Consider the following 19,064-nt stretch of genomic DNA (forward strand, 5'->3'; position numbering starts at 1 on the left):
GGATACAGTGTTGATCCGTGTTTTGCGATGTTGTGATAGTTAATATTATTTACATGAAATGAGCAAAGAAGCCGTACTTGGTCCCTCTAGTGACTTTCGTGTCATTTCCATAACACATTAACCCATTACATACTGTGGGAGGGGGAGGTAGGGCTTGTCTCAGCAGCCAATGTGCTACGAGCTGATCACAAGCGCCCGCCGGAGTGGCCGTGCGGTTCTAGGCGCTACAGTCTGGAACCGAGCGACCGCTACGGTCGCAGGTTCGAATCATGCCTCGGGCATGGATGTGTGTGATGTCCTTAGGTTAGTTAGGTTTAATTAGTTCTAAGTTCTAAGCGACTGATGACCTCAGAAGTTAAGTCGCATAGTGCTCAGAGCCATTTGAACCATTTGATCACAAGCTTCCGCTCCTGGCATCCTCTGGGCAGGGGCCAAGTAAAAGTGCACGATCAGTATGTGAGCATCTAGAACTCTACACACATTTAACAAGAAATCTGAATAACATGTTCAATGAGCAGAGAGAACTTAGAAATAAAAAATGTATTGTGCACTTAGACAAAATTCTTATTGGTGACAGATAATTCAGGACAAAAGGAACACTTGAGAATGAGTTATTGCTCGAAACTGATGGCAGTAAATAAAATATAGAAAAGCAGCTCTGGTGGATTAATATTTACAATACTATGCAATTCATACAATTTCTTAAGGCTGCAGAACAGCATACACAAGAAATATACAAAAGAGTATTTCCTTTTCTATATAACATTTCTCATCTTTGTCCCAATGATAATTTAATGTAAATACTCTCTTTTTCAAGTGACTGATAATGAAAATTATAAACATTATTTTTATTTAAAAAAGTGATTCAGTATTTAATCAACATTTCCATTTATTAGTAAATATAGAAGTTTCTTAATGTATGTATTACAGCTTTTAGCTAATGTGTGTCAGTACAGATTTCATATAGTTAATTATAGGAAGGATATTTATTATTTTTATGGTTTTTCATATGTCATGAGAGTGCTGTCTTTGTGTTTTTAAAAAACATACTGTGGCTTGAGTTGTACCAACATTCATCTAGAAAATATTACTGCGAGTGGTGGACAGCCAAACCTAGAATACTAACCAATCAGTATAGCTACTAATCCCTATCGAGAAGTATGAAAGTTGGACACCTCAGTCTTTTACATGTACCTATCACTTTTCTCATGAATAGAAGCAGAATGTGAAAACTACTTTTTACGTATCATATACACTGTTCAAATAGTTTATGGGAATATATTTGGGTTTAAATAGCAGAGCACAGTCAGGTCACACTACATTAAGCATTTTGAGAACCATAATGGAGGTTACCTGTTGAAATATCATCTGGTAAGATTATTTTGTGTTGGCTGCATTCCCATGTGCTGTTTGGATATAAGTTGGATGTAAAATTTTCTGATATTGGAGATATGTACCATAAAGATTTGTTATAATTTGTCTACAGGTCCCTGTTGACACGGACAAGCCCCAGGCCCACTTCGCACTTTGTTCGCAACATTTCTCATGGGTAGACTTCTACATGGTGTGTGGTATCTGCAATCGGAGGCTCGTACGTGCTCACATGTACGGTTTGGGCAATGCGGAAGCCAGAGAACTCAATGCGGCACTGACCCGAGACGGCATTCCTGCGCGTGTCAGCTCAGAGCGCTTTCTGTGCAAGCTGTGTCGGTACTATGCCAGTCTGCGAGCCAAATGTCGTAACCCAAGTAACCTCACTGGCAACCAAAAGATGTTTTTCGATAGCTATAGGAAAAGGTAATTGTGTGCTTTCTGTTGTTCTCTTTCTCATTGTGTATTCATGAAGTTATGATAAGAGCATTTCAGGTTTTTTTTTAAGATGTATATGAAATTTCGTGATAGTACAATTACGTCTAATTCAGTTTCAGTATATGGTATATGCCTCTACCTCCTGTATGCTTGCTCTTCTTTGTTGCCCCCCTCCTTCCAATCTTACCCCAGTGGAATTTAGAAGCTACACAATTTTATGTTCTGCTTAATGAGACTATTATGAATTTTAGAACAAACAAAATCTGGCAGATAAGATCTTTCTTTAATTCAGAGGGTAGTTTCTGTTCATGAAGGAGCAAGTTACCGCACAATAAACAGCTCCATACATTCATTTCATTCATTCACTCATTATTTTCTGTAAGTCCTGTCCTGAAGAGGATGTGAAATAACTGAAGTTACACATTAACAGGCAGAAGCAGTAACTGGTGGCTGCTTCTGTAAAGTACACGAACAACAAATATGACTAGTGATAATCTACTCACACTTCTAGATCAGTACATTAGGAGAAAAAAAAACTACTTTGGAATGAGCTACTGCTCTTCCTCCTCCTCCTCCTCCTCCTCCTCCTCCTCTCATCTGTTGTTTTTCATCTCATACTTCAAATAACCTTTTTCTATTCACATAGACAACTGTCAGCTCTCTATATACTGGTAAAATCAGAATCTATCTGATATAAATATTAATTGGGTAGAATTTACATTCTGAGACCAGATATTGAGCTACGCCACCAGTCCAAGAAGTTTAGAGATTAGTTAACATTACGACTACTGTGGATGGGTTAACTCGTCATGTTTTGCTGCTCCCCACTTGCTGAGGTCGTGTTCCAATGTCGCCACTAGGTTTTCCTGAAGTGGTTTTGACATGTTTACCCATTCCATTCCGCCAACAGTCTCACTGCGATGGATGAGATATTCTGTATCTCAGCGAATAAAAAAGTTTTGAATATTTATCATGCAACATACGTGCCTCTTTGAGTGCTACAATTTGCAAAAATCTCTTTTTATTATGTTGAACTGTTTACGAAATATGACAGTTGTTATGACCATATGATTCCCAATGCACAGCAATGGAATTGGGTGCACTGTGCTCGAACATCTGCTGGATATAAAAACCAGTAACTTGAGATTGAAATGTGTAGTTCTGGTCTCAATTTTAAATAAAATTTCTACATCTTATCTACATCTCATACACAGCAGTGTATAAGGTAGAATTAGTCATACACAATGCTAATGAAAATAAGTTTGTTCCTTATTGAGTGAAGGTATCGAACTGTACGATGCACAAAACACAAATCTTTTCACCAAATAGTTTTCTTAAAATCCAATGACAAGTATTTCATAGCAGCCAGAACGTCATCATCTCAGCACAGGTAACAGCATTAGGCAGGCAGAACAATTACAAAAAAGCAGCATTAGGCAGGCAGAACAATTACAAAAAAGCCGTGCTCATCACAGAATGTAGAGAGCACATCTGTAGCAGTCAAAGGGTCAATTAAAAAGTGGAGAAAAATTAAAATAATGGTTTTAATGTGTCATATGATCTACATAGCCTCCCACCACTTGAATACAACACACAAATCATTCGTACAACAATGTTAAAATGTCAGAAAAGTGCTTCGTAATATTGTTCAACTCTCCTGTTGGTTATTTCATCAAAATGTTGATCCTCCATGTGCATTTCTGCACATCGTCATTTTGTGGTAGGTCTACATTGTCAGCACCAAGTCTTATTAACCATAATGATTTTTGCCAGGAAAGTATTGTACACATTTTGCGTTTCAGTTGAGCTGCGCAGGCATCCACGGCCATTGTTTTTGTTCAGGAGGTGATGTGTGTGCGACAAACATTCCACTCCACAGATTTTTACTTTCTTCAAAACATTCTGAAGAATGTCTGGAACACTTGATTTAGAGATGTCAACACTACGACGACGTGCTACGGCCACACATCACTGCGTGGTCGAATACGCATTTCTTTTTCACACTTCTTAGTTCAAGCTGTCACTGTAGTAACTGTGCTTATGTCACTCATATGCCGGGAATAACATCAGTCTTCGAACTGTTTGGATGGATTGTATATATTGGAAGACTGACTAATGAACCATACATTTACTTTGTTTTTAAATATTTGGGGTTTTCAGTTTCGTGCTTGACTTCCACCAGCAACCTATTATAGACTTTTGCCCTGGAATATTAAAGACTCCATTCTGAATCATAGACAGAGATGCTTACTAACTGTGAAGATGATTTCCACTTCTTGTATTGTGTTTGTGAATTGCCGAGTTCATCCTAAATTAACTCTTGTTATTATCCACAAATACCTTTAGGGAGTATATGTACTGACATGAAAGTACAAGAGTCCCTAAGTCCCTGAAGAAGCTTCTGCAAGATGTTAGGTTATCAACTCTACACAGTAACGGAAGAGTTGTTACGTAAAATACATGAAAAGTGTATTCACAGTTGTGAATATTGACAACGATCTGCTGTATAATGGGTGATGACAGTTAAAATTTGTGCCAGACCAGGGCTCAAACCCACAATAAGTGGGAAATCTAGACTCGTGTCACGATCCGACACACATTTTCATTGTTATAATCCCATTAGACGGCTGATGATTGTCCATATTCACAACTGCAAATATTTTTTTATCTCCAATGAAATCCCACTTTTACACCTTTCAAGAGACTCGAAAAAATGATGTAAATGTGGGAAATAATGTTTAAGCTGTAAAAGCTATGTATGGGATCCCCCCCCCCCCCCCCCTTGCAGTTTCGCACTTTATGTATGACATATGTACATAATAGGAATCAAAATACTTGTCAAGGTCTTGCTTATAATTTTTTTTTTCTTCCCATGCTTAGCACAACAAATTTCAAGAATTTATTCTTGTTGTCAAGTGCAAATATTTTCACAAGTATTTTGTTTGGTGTTTGCATATGAGTTGCTCTGCATCATTTTGAGGCTATCGGGTACTGTGCTTCCTCAGTTATCTAGAAAACCATGCACACACAAACTATCATCATGTTGCTTGTTTGTCAAACATTGCAAAAAATACATGTGTAAATATTCACACACAACAGCGAGAATAAAATCTCAAAACACATCATGCTGAGTACAAACAAATACATTACTGATGCTGTGTTTAAACCAAAAACTTGACAATGCAGTGTGAGCAAAGGTGTCAGCTAGCACTACAAGTGGCCAAACTACAAAACACACTAATATGATTCGAATAATACAAAAGTGTCATGATGTTGACAACAATCATGAAAATGCATATGTGCTGTAGAGACAGTTTGGAAATGACTGTGGTGGGTCCTGATACCTTTATTCAAACAAACCTAATTACTCCCACCAGCCACCAAGCTGAGTGGCAGTTACTTGCAGCAGGAAATAAAACGTGAATTGTTCAGACTTTTACCCAGTTACCGGTTCAGATCTGTCAAGTAGAACATGCTGGTGTCAAGAAACTTAACCACATAATGTTTGTAAACGCCGCTTTATGGCCAGTGCCGTCAGTTATGTCTTTTCTTTTCTCCATGAACATTTTTTCATGAAGTATAAACAGCAGGAAAATTACAATCTGTTAACGTAAACTTGGGTGCAAGTTAATTTTGTGAACAGAGGAAATTTGATTGAACATAAGAAATGTCTTAAATCCAGGGGAACATTAATTCTGAGAACATAAAAGAGGGGTCATACTATATTTCATAATGGCTGTAGTCATTGTAGTCCCAAAGGAACTTGGCATCATAATTCTGAACAACCCAGGCACAGAAATATCATATAATTATGATGTAAAGGAGTCTCTACAGCCCAGACACCACTTTTGTGCAGTTACTTCACCATTGGATGAATATTGACTGTTTTAGTTATAAAAGAATAAAATTCTGTTCCAAAAGATGCTACTTATTCAGTGGCATTGTTAACCAAATAAATAATGAATCAGTAAATAATGTTTTTGTGCTTTATCCAGCACATTTGCTCCTGCTTGTTATGTTTTCAGTTGAGAAAGCAATGGTGAATAAGATACTTTTCAGCTCTGAATATAAGAAGGCTCGTGCATCCCTTATTACTTTTCACGTCTGTACTTATTTCAGAGATTCCAATCCTCAGATTATACTGATTATCAAGCAACAATAATGAACTTTGAACTGCTTTTTGTAGGGAAATTCTTAAATTCACAATTTTTATACCAAACTATGCTTTTGTTGCTTTACATGGTAACAGCTGAATTCTAATATGTATTTATGAGGGTGCCATATTTGAGCGAGCTACACATCACTCATCTCTTACACAGGATACTGCAGTATCACGACATTGAGGTGCCGTCTGGCTCGGAAAATGAAGAGGGGCCTCAGCAATCTAAGGAATCAAGCGGGCAAAATGCGCAGCAACAGTCCTCGTCGACAGGCCAGCCAAAGCCAAAGCGCAGGCGCACCAAGGCAGACAGCTCGACAACGAAGGAGACCCAGGAAACTGCACCGAAGAGTGGAGATTCGACAGCTAACAACAGTACACGATTAGATGACAGTGATGGAATCACGGATGGTACGGCCCAGCAAGGCAGTGGGGCTGTGATGATGGATTACAGCAATCTGGCCACGTTTGGAAACAACCTCACTGTAAGTGGCGACACAAATTGCAGCTTCATGTTGTCCTGATACCAGTGAGTGCTTTCCATTATGCCACTTATGGTAGTTAACTATCCTGCTGAAACACAAAGTAGCAGATTGGTGTAAAATATAGAGCTGTAATAAAAAGATACACACAGACTTGTGCACACGAGATGAAAATATGAGAGTCATTCTAAAATTAAATAAGGTTTGTTTCTCCTAATAATGAAATATAACTTGTTTTACAGCATACTGTTTTTCCCATGCAGTCATTGTTCAAATTTAAAAGTTTATCTTGGCTTCCTCAAGCTTTCCAATGCCCTCTGCCTCCAAAGTTGGTGCATAGTTATCAAATTACTCACCAACGTCCTCTGTCATATCGTTGTCATTTCCAGAGGGCTTTGTGCCCAAAAAATCCTCCAATATCAGATAAAGATCATAATAACTTGGGGCCAAATCCTGGCTATAAGGTAAATGTTCAAAAACTTCCCATTTAAACTGTGGAGGCAAATACTTTATCAACGCAGCATAAAGTGAGTGAATGTTGTGAAAAAACTTTCTTTTTAATGGTACACGACAGTTGGTGAAGGGTCTGACAGTAGGCCTATTTCTCCGTCAGGCATAAAGTCGATGAGTAGGAGGCACTTTCAATCTCAAAGCACAGAGGCATCATCATTTTGTGACTGATGCCACTTCGTTTACTGGCTTTTTCTTTCTAAATTTTAAAGGGAAGCCCAGGTCTCATCACCAGTAACAGTGCAGTTCAAAAATTCCTGGCCTTCCTTGTCGTTCTGAGTAAGTAAAAGTCAAAGTGCAATGGTGTTTTGGTCACAAAACTAAATTATTTTCAAAAGATCATTACTATTAACAATACTTTTGTGAGATTGTAATGTTGAATATGTAAGTTACCAATAATTAGACACACAACCCCCCCCCCCCCCCCCCTCCCGCCTCACCTCCTCCCTGCGTGCCTCGCTGAAAAAGAAAGTAGCCTTAATGCATGACACAATGTAGTGGAGTTTGACAACCTGTGGGATGAAAGTGTGAACATCATCTTCCTCACTTTGTCACCCCACTACACACATACTTCATACCGTGCATCTTACGATAAGAAAATTGAGACACATCATGTGTTTACCCTATTATAAAATGAATTTTTTTCCCAAATTCAGAAAAATACATTGTCGTCTTATATTCACAAATTAAACTACTGCTGCTGAAGTCCATGTTCTTAATTGTTTAATAGACTAATAAAATGGGGTCCATCTTAAATTAACAAATAAAGCTTTGGGGTTGGCATAAATTTACAGACGTAGCTTTCGCTATTGAGATCACATGCAGATTTATTTTGAAAAATTCAGGAAGGTAGAGCTGGGCAAATTACACTCAAATTTGAATGGGTTCGAGATACAGTGAAGTGAAGTGCTTCATATGGTATCGACAGTGCTGGTACAGTTATGTTACAGTTGACTGGAACGGTACTAGTGCAAGGGATACATGAGAAATTAAGAACTGTGGGAATCTTTGCCACATACTTCAGTTTTTTATGGACTTCTACCATGCTTAAACCGCAGTTTAACTGAATCCATTTGTAGTCAGAATTGAATTACTTTAAAATTGCACAAATACTCAACAATAGTGTACATTTCTGCAGGATATGGTAAAATTCTAGATAGGGGCCTGTTCCAAACTTACCTGTTTTGTGCAGCAATGTTATCAACAATTGCCATGAGGTACGATGGGAACAAAAGGGGTTGTCAGCAGCTGGTTCTATGCGGCCAATGAGAGTGCAGCAGGCATACAATATGTTTGGAAGTGAGAGACATTGTTACATTCTTATGTCAGCATAGAAGTGAAATCTACTATGTATATGGGAGCTGAGGTGGTAGAGAAACAGTTGTGTTCTCAGGTCCCAACTTTGAGAAGTTGCAGCATTTTCGAAAGAAATGGCCAAATATTTGTGGCAACAGAAATATAAATTTTGCAGCTGTGCTATTGGGATGATGGTGGTGGTGACTCAGAATAGTGATACCACAGGCGACAGCCTTAGTAAGCAAAACGGTAATGAAGGTAAACAGTATTATAAACCTTTTCTTTTTATTTGTCCTTGTATTATCAGAATATAGACAATCAATGGATGGCATAAGTTCAGATTATATGTGTGTGTGTGTGTGTGTGTGTGTGTGTGTGTGTGTGTGTGTGTGTGTGTGTGTGTGCACGAGTGTATACCTGTCCTTTTTTCCCCCTAAGGTAAGTCTTTCTGCTCCCGGGATTGGAATGACTCCTTACCCTCTCCCTTAAAACCCACATCCTTTCGTCTTTCCCTCTCCTTCCCTCTTTCCTGACGAAGCAACCGTTGGTTGCGAAAGCTTGAAATTTTGTGTGTGTGTTTGTGTGTTTTTTTATTGTGTCTATCTACCAGCGCTTTCCCGTTTGGTAAGTCATGGAATCTTTGTTTAAGATGATGAGACTTACCAAACGAAAGCGCTGGCAGTTCGATAGACACACAAACAAACACAAACATCCACACAAAATTCAAGCTTTCGCAACCAACGGTTGCTTCATCAGGAAAGAGGGAAGGAGAGGCAAAGACGAAAGGATGTGGGTTTTAAGGGAGAGGGTAAGGAGTCATTCCAATCTCAGGAGCGGAAAGACTTACCTTAGGGGGAAAAAAGGACAGGTATACATTCGCACACACACCCATATCCAACCGCACGTACACAGACACAAGCAGACATTTGTCTGATGTACTATATATATAATAATGTTAACTTTTTAGGCAGATATTTTTTCATTAAGAGAGTTTGTAATTTTGATTAGTCTGAATACGTTAAAAAAATATTTTTGTCAAGGAGCCTCTTAAAAAACGGTGTTGCTGTCTTACACTCGCGTAAATATGATACATCACATATGCTTATATGTCTCATGAAAATGTCTTCTCTGGGTTGTAGGTTGTTCATGCTATAGATCAGAAACTGCTTCATTATTAACTTCACAACAACAAGTAAACTAATTGACATCGCAGCATAACACAGCAGTAACTATGTAATGGCTAATACACTGCTGCAGGACCTTCAGTGTTGTTGTTGTTGTTGGTGGTGGTGGTGGTGGTGGTGGTGGTGGTGATGGCCAGAGACAGAGCATTGGCAGTGTGAAGTCTTTTCATTTCCTGCCAGTTCAGGAGCAAGGAGTCCAGCAACTATGTGATCTACAGACAATAAATATAGTGTGATGATGATGATGATGATGATGATGATGATGATGATGAGTCCCATACTCCTTTACAAAGCGTAGGGGAGCGACGCGGGAGACCCGCGTCGCCTTACTAGGCAAGGTCCTAGTGGAGGTGGTTTGCCATTGCCTTCCTCCGACCATAATGGGGATGAATGATCATGATGAAGACGACACGACGGCACCCAGTCATATCGAGGCAGGGAAAATCCCTGACCCCGCCGGGAATCGAACCCGGGAACCTGTGCTCGGGAAGCGAGAACACTACCACGAGACCACGAGCTGCAGACACATCTTAATTTGGTAGATTTTAATTGGGAGTGCAGGTTGTGGGTGAACAAAGTATTGCAATGGGGAAGGAGTAGTGCAGAGAAAGCGTATTTTGTATCAAGTGTGTATAGTTTGCTTTCTTTGCTGAGGAGTGTAGGTAATACTCGTGATGCATTGAAAATTGTTTCATCATTCTATAAAGAAACTAGTTATAATAAGCCGTACCAATTGTGTCATTGACTCGTTAGTTTGTTGTTTAATAAACAAAAGCTAAATGTCATTTATATTTCACCATTTTAGAAACAAGTGTTTGAAGAAAATTCTTTTTCTATGATCAGGTAGACATCAGGTATTACCTAATATCTGGTAGTTCTTGGGGAACAGTGTTCTCAGAAAGATTGGGAACCTCTACTCTAGGTAGAATAATTTTTTTCTGAATGTTTCTTTGGCAGGTAGGTTCCATATAGATCTGTGCAAAGGAGAGCATGAAAGTTGGAGAAAATCTCATAAACAAAACACTGATACATATTTAAAAAGGAAGAGAGATGCTAATGTCCTTCCCTCAGATCATATCATAGATTTTATTGTAGCTACACATCATCAAATAGAAATAGTAAACACTCGATCAGATGTATAGTTGTGTCCATAAATAGCTGTGAAGGTTGTGCAAGGGTTTTTTATTCTCCCATTTACCTATATTGTTAACAAAATTCTGTGAACATGTTGCTTCCTTTTCTTTCAGAGTGAGACCTGAAAGCCTACTCACTTCGACATTATGTACCTTGTCCTCCTCCTCCTCCTCTAATAAATACATTGCCAGAGTATTCAACTTCAGTCTTTCGGAATCTAATTACATTGTCTCTTAGTGCTGTGGGTCTTTTGTGCATGTTTTTGTGGTCTTCAGTCTGAACACTTGTTTGATGCAACTCTGGTGTATTCTGTGCAAGCCTCTTCATCTCTACATGAGTACCGTGGTCCACACGACATAAACTTGCTTACTGTATCTGGTCTCAGTCTTCCTCTATAATTTTTACCATCACACTTCCCTCCATTACTAAACTGACTTTCCTTTTTGCCTTCTCAACCAATACTTTCTTTCAGATGAAAAGGATAAATTGCTGCTCACCACATAGAGTAAACGTTGAGACACAGAAGGCACATTGAAGGAGGTTTTTAAACGTCTAAGTTATTGGACAAAAAAGTCAGTGCCTGCCAGTAACCCAGGGCCTCCTCTTTGTGTTGAGTAGCAATCTATCCTTTTCACATTGTCATTATTTCATTGTGTATTGTTTGATACTGTCTTTTAGTTATTTTATGACAAAAAGCTCTTGTCTCCACAATTCAGTGAATCCCTTCCTCATTAGTTTCTCGATCTACTCATTCAATTGACAGCATTCTTCTTCGCTACCGTGTTTCAAAAGCTTTTGTTCGCTTCTCATCTGAATTCACTTGTGTATGAGGCTACACTACAAAAAAAATACTTCGTGAAAAGATTTCCTAACAGCTAAATTTCTGTTGAATGTCATCAGATTTTTCTTATGTGGTAAAGCTTTTCTTGTTATTGTGAATGTGCATTTAATATCATGTTTACTTTTATTTACTTCTTACTGTCAATAAATTTAATGACATTAACCCTTCAAACCAGTAGCTTTTGTGATAGCTCCTTGCTGACTGGTGGTTGTTTACACAGCATTCTGTTATAGCCATGCAGCATGTTATTTAAATTACTCTAACACAAAAGGTAGTTGTTAAAAATTAATGATTCTTCCAGAAATTGTTAACAATCATCAATTACTGCATTTAAAACACACACAATCACTTAAAATGAACTTAGTGTAGTATACTCTTAGAAAGAGAGTACTGAGTTGGTCTTCTCATGTGATTTTTCCACAGTTCTGTTAAGAGCTGCAGCCTGGAATTTTGTAAGTGCATATTTCTTTGCCGCTCTGAAATATTCAGTAGCATTCTAAATATTTCCGTCTAACACTTTAAATGTGTTTGTTCTTTCAACGAGAACTATTTGTACTGCACAATTTCTTCTGTTTTCCTCACTTCCTGGCAAAGATTGCCCATCAGCACAGATACGCCTCACTTAATTAACAAAGTAGTGTTGCTCATGGCAGAGGACCAAATTTACCAGTGAGACACCAGCTGGCAAGTACAGTAATGCGCTCTCTCTCTCTCTCTCTCTCTCTCTCTCTCTCTCTCTGTAACTGTCCCCAACTAGTAGGTTCAGTGACAGTTTTATTTCCTTCTAACAGGAAGCTAACTTGAAAAATAATTTAATTGTAGTTCATTTTTCACAGCTATCATAAAATACAGTCAAGTTTTTCACTAGTTATAAATACATTTCCTTCTTCTATGTTACTGCTCAACAAAGTTAATTTACATATCCCTATACCCTACTAACAAAACATCTCCCAATAAGACAAGAAAAAAAAAACAATTGACAGTGTTGTTGTTGTGGTTTTCAGTCCTGAGACTGCAAGCTGCTTCATCTCCCAGTACCTACTGCAGCCTACATCCTTCTGAATCTGCTTAGTGTATTCATCTCTTGGTCTCCCTCTTCGATTTTTACCCTCCACGCTGCCCTCTAATACTAAATTGGTGATCCCTTGATGCCTCAGAACATGTCCTACCAACCGATCCCTTCTTCTAGTCAAGTTGTGCCACAAAGTCATCTTCTCCCCAATTCTATTCAATACCTGCTCATTAGTTCTGTGATCTATCCATCTAATCTTCAGCATTCTTCTGTAGCACCACATTTCGAAAGCTTCTATTCTCTTCTTGTCCAAACTTTTTATCGTCCATGTTTCATGTCCATACATGACTACACTCCATACAAATATACACATACTTTCAGAAACGACTTCCTGACACTTAAATCTATACCCGATGTTAACAAATTTTTCTTCTTCAGAAACGCTTTCCTTGCCATAGCCATTCCACATTTTATATCCTCTCTACTTCGACCATCATCAGTTATTTTGCTCCCCAAATAGCAAAACTCCTGTACTACTTTAAGTGTCTCATTTCCTAATCTAATTCCCTCAGCGTCACGCGACTTAATTCGACTACATTCCATTATCCTCGTTTTGCTTTTGTTGATGTCGGAACACGTGAGGCAATACTGACCATACGACTTACCTTTGAAAATAGGTTAAGGAAAGGCAAACGTATGTTTCTAGCATTTGTAGACTTAGAGAAAGCTTTTGACAATGTTGCCTGGAATGCTCTCTTTCAGATTCTGAAGGTGGCCGGGGTAAAATACAGGGAGCGAAAGGCTATTTACAATTAGTACAGAAACCAGATGGCAGTTATAAGAGTCGAGGGGCATGAAAGGGAAGCAGTGGTTGGGAAGGGAGTGAGACAGGGTTGTAGCCTCTCCCCGATGTTATTCAGTCTGTATATTGAGCAAGCAGTAAAGGAAACAAAAGAACAGTTTGGAGTAGGTATTAAAATCCATGGAGGTGAAATAAAAACTTTGAGGTTCGCTGATGACTTTGTAATTCAGTCAGAGACAGCAAAGGACTTTGAAGAACAGTTGAACGGAATGGACAGTGTCTTGAAAGGAGGGTATAAATTATTGTTAAAAAAAGAAAGGTGTCCATGCAGTGTCATGGAATTCATCCTCTCAGTGTCTTTGGCCTGCACTGCAGGCACAACAGTAATAATAATAATAATAATAAAGATTTTATTGTCTTTAGGCCATTACAGCAATTGACAACGTCAAATGAAGTTACAATTTATAATACAGTGTGATAAGGTATTGACTACTGAAATATTTTAGCTTATATTACAATCAATGTACAGTGGGTCATCTGTTAGATTACTGCATTTTACAGTTGAAGAATTCATTGATATCATAGAATGGGTGGGCAATAAACCATTCATGCAGTCTTTCTTTGAATGTATGTTCAGGAAGATCCTGTATGGCATGTGGCAGCTTATTAAATAGCTTGTGCCCTGTGACTTCATAGCTATTTATTGATTTTGATAGTCTGTGGTAAGGCGTGTATATGTGTTTGATGCTTCTTGTGTTGTAACAATGTACATTTTCTCTACGTTTCACATCTTGAAGGTTCTTCTTCGTAAAGATAGTGCTGACTCACCTCAGATAAAATAAGTAAATAATAAGTAAGAACTAAATCTCTGTGAAGGAAAAATTAAACATATTAAATAAAAATTCCATGAAGACACTGTATCTATAAACTTTACGGTAAACTTACAAATCATAGCTAAATGTGACATTACAAGTGATAGGACCAGTGATAGGGATATGAATGTCCGTGTCAATTTTGTGACAATATACAAGTACTTCGCCGGATTATCACCAGGCACTCGCAGCTGTTGAGTACATACTGAGGTTCCCGGCTTGAAGCATTAATAGTAGGCCACTGTCCCGGTTCGCCGGGACAGTCTCTATAATTACTTTCGTTTTTGTGCTATTGGATAACACCACTGAATGCTTGAAACTAAAATGTGACTGTGTTTAACCATGTGACAAAGTTAGTTCCTACTTCAGTCAGGACCACAGTTTGTATTGCCAAGTAATGCTGCATTTCTCATTTAAAAAATATTCAAGGGAGACAAATATTTTTTTAGGTCACCCCCATACCTGCGTCTACCGGGCCAGTCGGTGGGAGACGACAGTCCTCCGGTGCGAGTAGCAGTCACCATGCCGGCGACGAGGACCAGCCGCCACCTGTCCAGGCCAGCTTCGAGTTCCATGGTGCGGGCGGTGCGCCACGGGGAGGTGGGGAGTGGGAGCAGTGCACTGCATCCCTGCAGTTCACGGCTGACACCAAGCGCCTTTTCCAGACTCTCCAGCGGCCCTACGGCTCGCACTCCAGTTTCATGCGCCACCTGCTACTCTTGGAAAAATACTGGCGACAAGGTGACCGTCGACAATTGCTATATTTGTTTTTATTCCTCTCAGGCATCCAAACTGATGCAGTTGATATTTTGACAGTGCACCCTCCATCTTCAGGTAATACCTGTAGATTGAGCGTCTTTGCCAAAGCACTACTCCTTTATACTCTCTTCAGTCATCGTCCCGTTATTCACTACCTGGCCACATGTTGTGTTGGGTAGAGTGATAGGGGGACAAGACCACAGAATGCCTTGCATGAAACGCAGTCGCTTAGTGCTTCTACCGTCTTTGCTACATCACACTTCCTTCATATAAAATTATTTATACAAAATCAAACAGCGAAAAATCCAGTATCGAATAATGACAATATTATGAAAAGATAGATAGCTTCTCACCATATAGTGGAGATGTTGAGTCACAGGTAGACCACTAAATTAGTAAGTAGGCCGAAAGCTTACTGATTTAGCAGTCTCTTTGTTGTGCCTATCTGTGACTCAGTGTCGCCACTGTATGGCGAGAAGCACCTGCTTCAAACTTCTCTTTCTCTCCTTCCCCCTCCCCTCCCCCAATCCCTTCCTTCACTATCCAGCCACCTGCATGCCAGATAGAGTGGTGGTAGGAAGAGATGTGGTTGCTGAGTGCCGAGTGTGAACCCATCACTCAGTGCTTCTGCTGCCCTCTTTGTGCACAGCAGTCGCTCTCAGCCAATGCTGAGTGTTGGGTCTCACAATTTACTGGGAGAGAAGCTACTGTGTCTGTTGATCTTGCTGTCAGCCTGTTGTATGAGGTCTGTTCAAAAAATTACAGAACATTCATAACTTCCTGCCAGTGACATGTTGGAGCAAAATGTGGTTGGCATCCCTGCACACACCTGTGTTTAATGTATAACTGCTGAAAATTTAATTGTCAGTGTCTGTTAGTTATTGTTCAATGCTGTATTGAGTAGAATGCTGAGTCATGCACTTTGTGTATTTCGAGATGGAAGAGTTAGAAGAACAATGTGTCAGCATTAAATATTTTGTGAAACTCAAGAAAATGTTTATAGGGGCACACCAAATGACACAGGAAACGTGTGGTGACGAGTGTTACGAATGGTCACGCAGTTTAAAAATGGCTAGATGGACATAAAAGATGACCCTCGTTCAGGACGGCCTTTGACATCTACCGAAGACGCTCATTTCAGGAACGTCAGTGAAATTTTGCCTGCAAATCAAAGACTGACTGTCAGAGAGATTGCAGAAGAACGTAGTATTTCAGTTGGATCACGTCATGAAATCCTGACACAGCATCTTGGAATACATTGTGTTGCCGCCAAGTTCATCCCACGACTCGTGAGTCAAGAGAAGAAAGACCTTCAACTAGCAAAATATGAAGAACTTCCGGGTCGCACAGATGAGAATGTAATGTTCCTTAAGAGATTCGCCCAGTGATGAAATGTGGGTCTACGGTTAAGATGTTGAGACCAAGGTACAGTCTTCACAGTGGGTCGGGAAAGGGTCTCTAAGACCAAAAAAAGCTCATCCAGTTAGGTCAGATTTCAAAGCCATACTGTCTTCACAGTGGGTCGGGAGAGGGTCTCCAAGACCAAAAAAAGCTCATCCGGTTAGGTCAGATTTCAGAGCCATACTGATAGTTTTCTTTGACTTTGAGGGCCATGTTGTGACCCCTGCGAGAAAATGTGAGAAGGAAACAGCCTGAAATGTGGCAAGACAATTCATGGCTCTTGCATCACAATTACGCACCTGCATATTCATCCCTGTTGGTGCATGACTATTGAACAAAAAACAAAATCACTGTGCTGCCTCATCCTCCATACTTTCCAGATCTTACCCCTATGGGCTCTTCCACAGGCTGTGTTCTCAGTTCCATCTCTAACCAGACAAATATTTGTGACAACACAAGGTAAGTTTCGCAGCTGCCTTCTGAGGATGGTGATGATGATGATTACAAATAGTGACGCCACCAACATACGCATAGACTAAGATCAGTGAGGATACTTATTGTCCACTATATAGTTTGCTGTACCTTTTGGCACCAGCTTGTGTGAATAATTGTGGTTAATAGCAAGGTGTGTGTTTTGAGACTGGGCTTGTCAGCCTGAAACTGCTAACCACTACAGCTGAATCAGTGCAATTGAGACGGATGAAATTAAAAAGTTATCCAGTTTCCTCAGTTGTGGCCGTACCATTCCATGGCAGCATGCCTCGAATAAGCAAGTGATACCACAGATGGCAGGATAAGTAAACAAACAAAGGCAATGAAGATAAAAAATTAATGTTAACAATTATTTTTGTTTGTTTTATTTCTTCATGTATTATCAGAATGGGGGACAGCCAATAAATGGCATAAGTTTAGAATAGGTGTAACATTAACTTTTTAGGCAGTTCTCTTACATCAATAAAAGTTCATAATTTTGATTAGAAAGAATATGTTAAAAAATAATTTTTTTTGTGAGGGAGTGTCTTGAAAAAGATGGTTGTCTTATTTTCATGGTGATCTTACTCTCTGACAAATACAGTGTATTCATACACACCTGTGAAATATCTTGCTGATCATTGTGTTGTTTTTTGCAGGTGATCTGGTCCTGTCACCGCGCGCTTCTCATCGAGCAGCTACATACGTGTCCAGCGTCCAACATCGTCTCCGTGCCTTCGACTACAATCCTCTTCAGAATAACAGTCGTCCCCAGCAGAAGCCCATGACATCGTCGCCTAGTGCTTCCGATGCGGCTCGCAGAGGGATGGTAACGGAAACCAACTCAGTCTCGGTTATTCCAGTGGGAGTGTCCGGTGAACCAGAGCCCCACGTCTTAGAGTTACCACTCCGTTCACCACCTGCGACAGCCAGTCCATTAGCTGTCCAGGGACAGCACATAGTCAGTCGATCCCCCGGCACCAACGGCGGTATGCGCAAGGTAATTGCTTCTTCTTTGATCGTATTATGACATGTAGTTTTGTTGTACAGTAGTTATAGACCTTAGTCTGTACATTGAGCTAGCAACAAAGGGTGCCAGGAAGAAATTTGGGAACACAGTTAAAGCTTAGGGAGAAGAAATAAAACTTTGAGGTTTTCCAACAGCACAGTAATTCTGTCAGAGAATGCAGAGGATTTGGAACAGCATATGATTTCAACGAGTAGAGTCTTGAAAAGAGATAATACGATGGAAAAAAAATGTAAAATTGGGGTAATGGAATGTACTCAAAACAAATTAAGCAGTGCTGGGAGGATGGGGGGGGAGATTAGAGACACGGTACACGAGTTTTGCTATGCAGACTATCAGTAGCAAAAGGAATTTCTGAAAAAGGACACACTTATTCATATCAATTTGAATTTAAGTGATAGGAAGTTTATTGTGAAAAATTTGTTTGGGGTGGTGCCTCATATGGAAGTTTAATGTGAATGATAAGCAATTCAGACAAGAACAAAATAGAAGATTTTGAACTATTGTCCAGACTACAACCCAAAAGCCTCGGCTTCGATTCACAGTCAAGACTAGTGTTTTTTATTTGTCACTTAGCCTTTCCTTTATCTCTGGCAGTGTTTATCAGTGTTAAATATGTCAAGTTGCTCTTTGCTTCAGAGTTCTCATTTACTGTAGTCCCCTTTAACTAGCTTGGTAAGTCAGATAATGGAAAGGGCATATCAGCTACAAAAGGACAGCGTCTAATAAAGCACTATTGTGCTAAATAAGTGTTTGGGTTAATGGCAGCTTTACCTTAGAAATGACTTTTCAAATGTTTAGGCCGATAGTAGATGTATACTAGGTAAAATTATCTCTGTCAGGATGCTGCCTCCTCTTTTCTCTAAACTTCATGTTAAACTCAACAAACTGCTGTTGTATAGATAATTTATTACAGCTCATCAGTCTGTATGGAAAAAAAACTATAATTGTTTGGATCGACAGTAATCATGTGTTAGAATTGGCTGTGAAAGGTTAGCACTGAGCATCAGTTGCAGCAATATCTTCATGCCAGACCAATCATTTGCACTGAAAATTCTAAGCAGTGGGGTTAAAGAATTCAGTTGAGACAAAACTCAGAAGGAACAACCTGTGCTTTCTACATGGAGAGCTGGCGATGCTGAGAGAACCAGAAACATAAGTTTCTCACTACAAACAACACTAATTTCTTCTCACTTAAGTAGTGACTTCCTTTATTGCAGCATTTAGCAAATTCATGACAAAAGGCAACAGAGTTAATTTCAATATAAATGGAACAGAAGTAGTTAACCAGTATGGTGAAGTTAC

At 39.4% G+C, this 19,064-nt stretch overlaps 1 protein-coding gene across 1 annotated transcript in view; it reads left to right on the forward strand.

The window, feature by feature from the left end:
• Window positions 1–19,064, forward strand: part of LOC124716820 — a 157,108-nt gene that overhangs the window by 92,521 nt on the left and 45,523 nt on the right. Inside the window, exons 13-16 of the mRNA XM_047243371.1 lie at window positions 1,487–1,797; window positions 6,129–6,453; window positions 14,551–14,842; window positions 17,392–17,732. Of these exons, the coding sequence (XP_047099327.1) occupies window positions 1,487–1,797; window positions 6,129–6,453; window positions 14,551–14,842; window positions 17,392–17,732 (1,269 nt within the window). The remainder of the gene's footprint in view (window positions 1–1,486; window positions 1,798–6,128; window positions 6,454–14,550; window positions 14,843–17,391; window positions 17,733–19,064) is intronic.

Source organism: Schistocerca piceifrons, chromosome 9 (assembly GCF_021461385.2).
Source record: "Schistocerca piceifrons isolate TAMUIC-IGC-003096 chromosome 9, iqSchPice1.1, whole genome shotgun sequence".
NCBI classification, from domain to species: Eukaryota; Metazoa; Arthropoda; class Insecta; order Orthoptera; family Acrididae; genus Schistocerca; species Schistocerca piceifrons.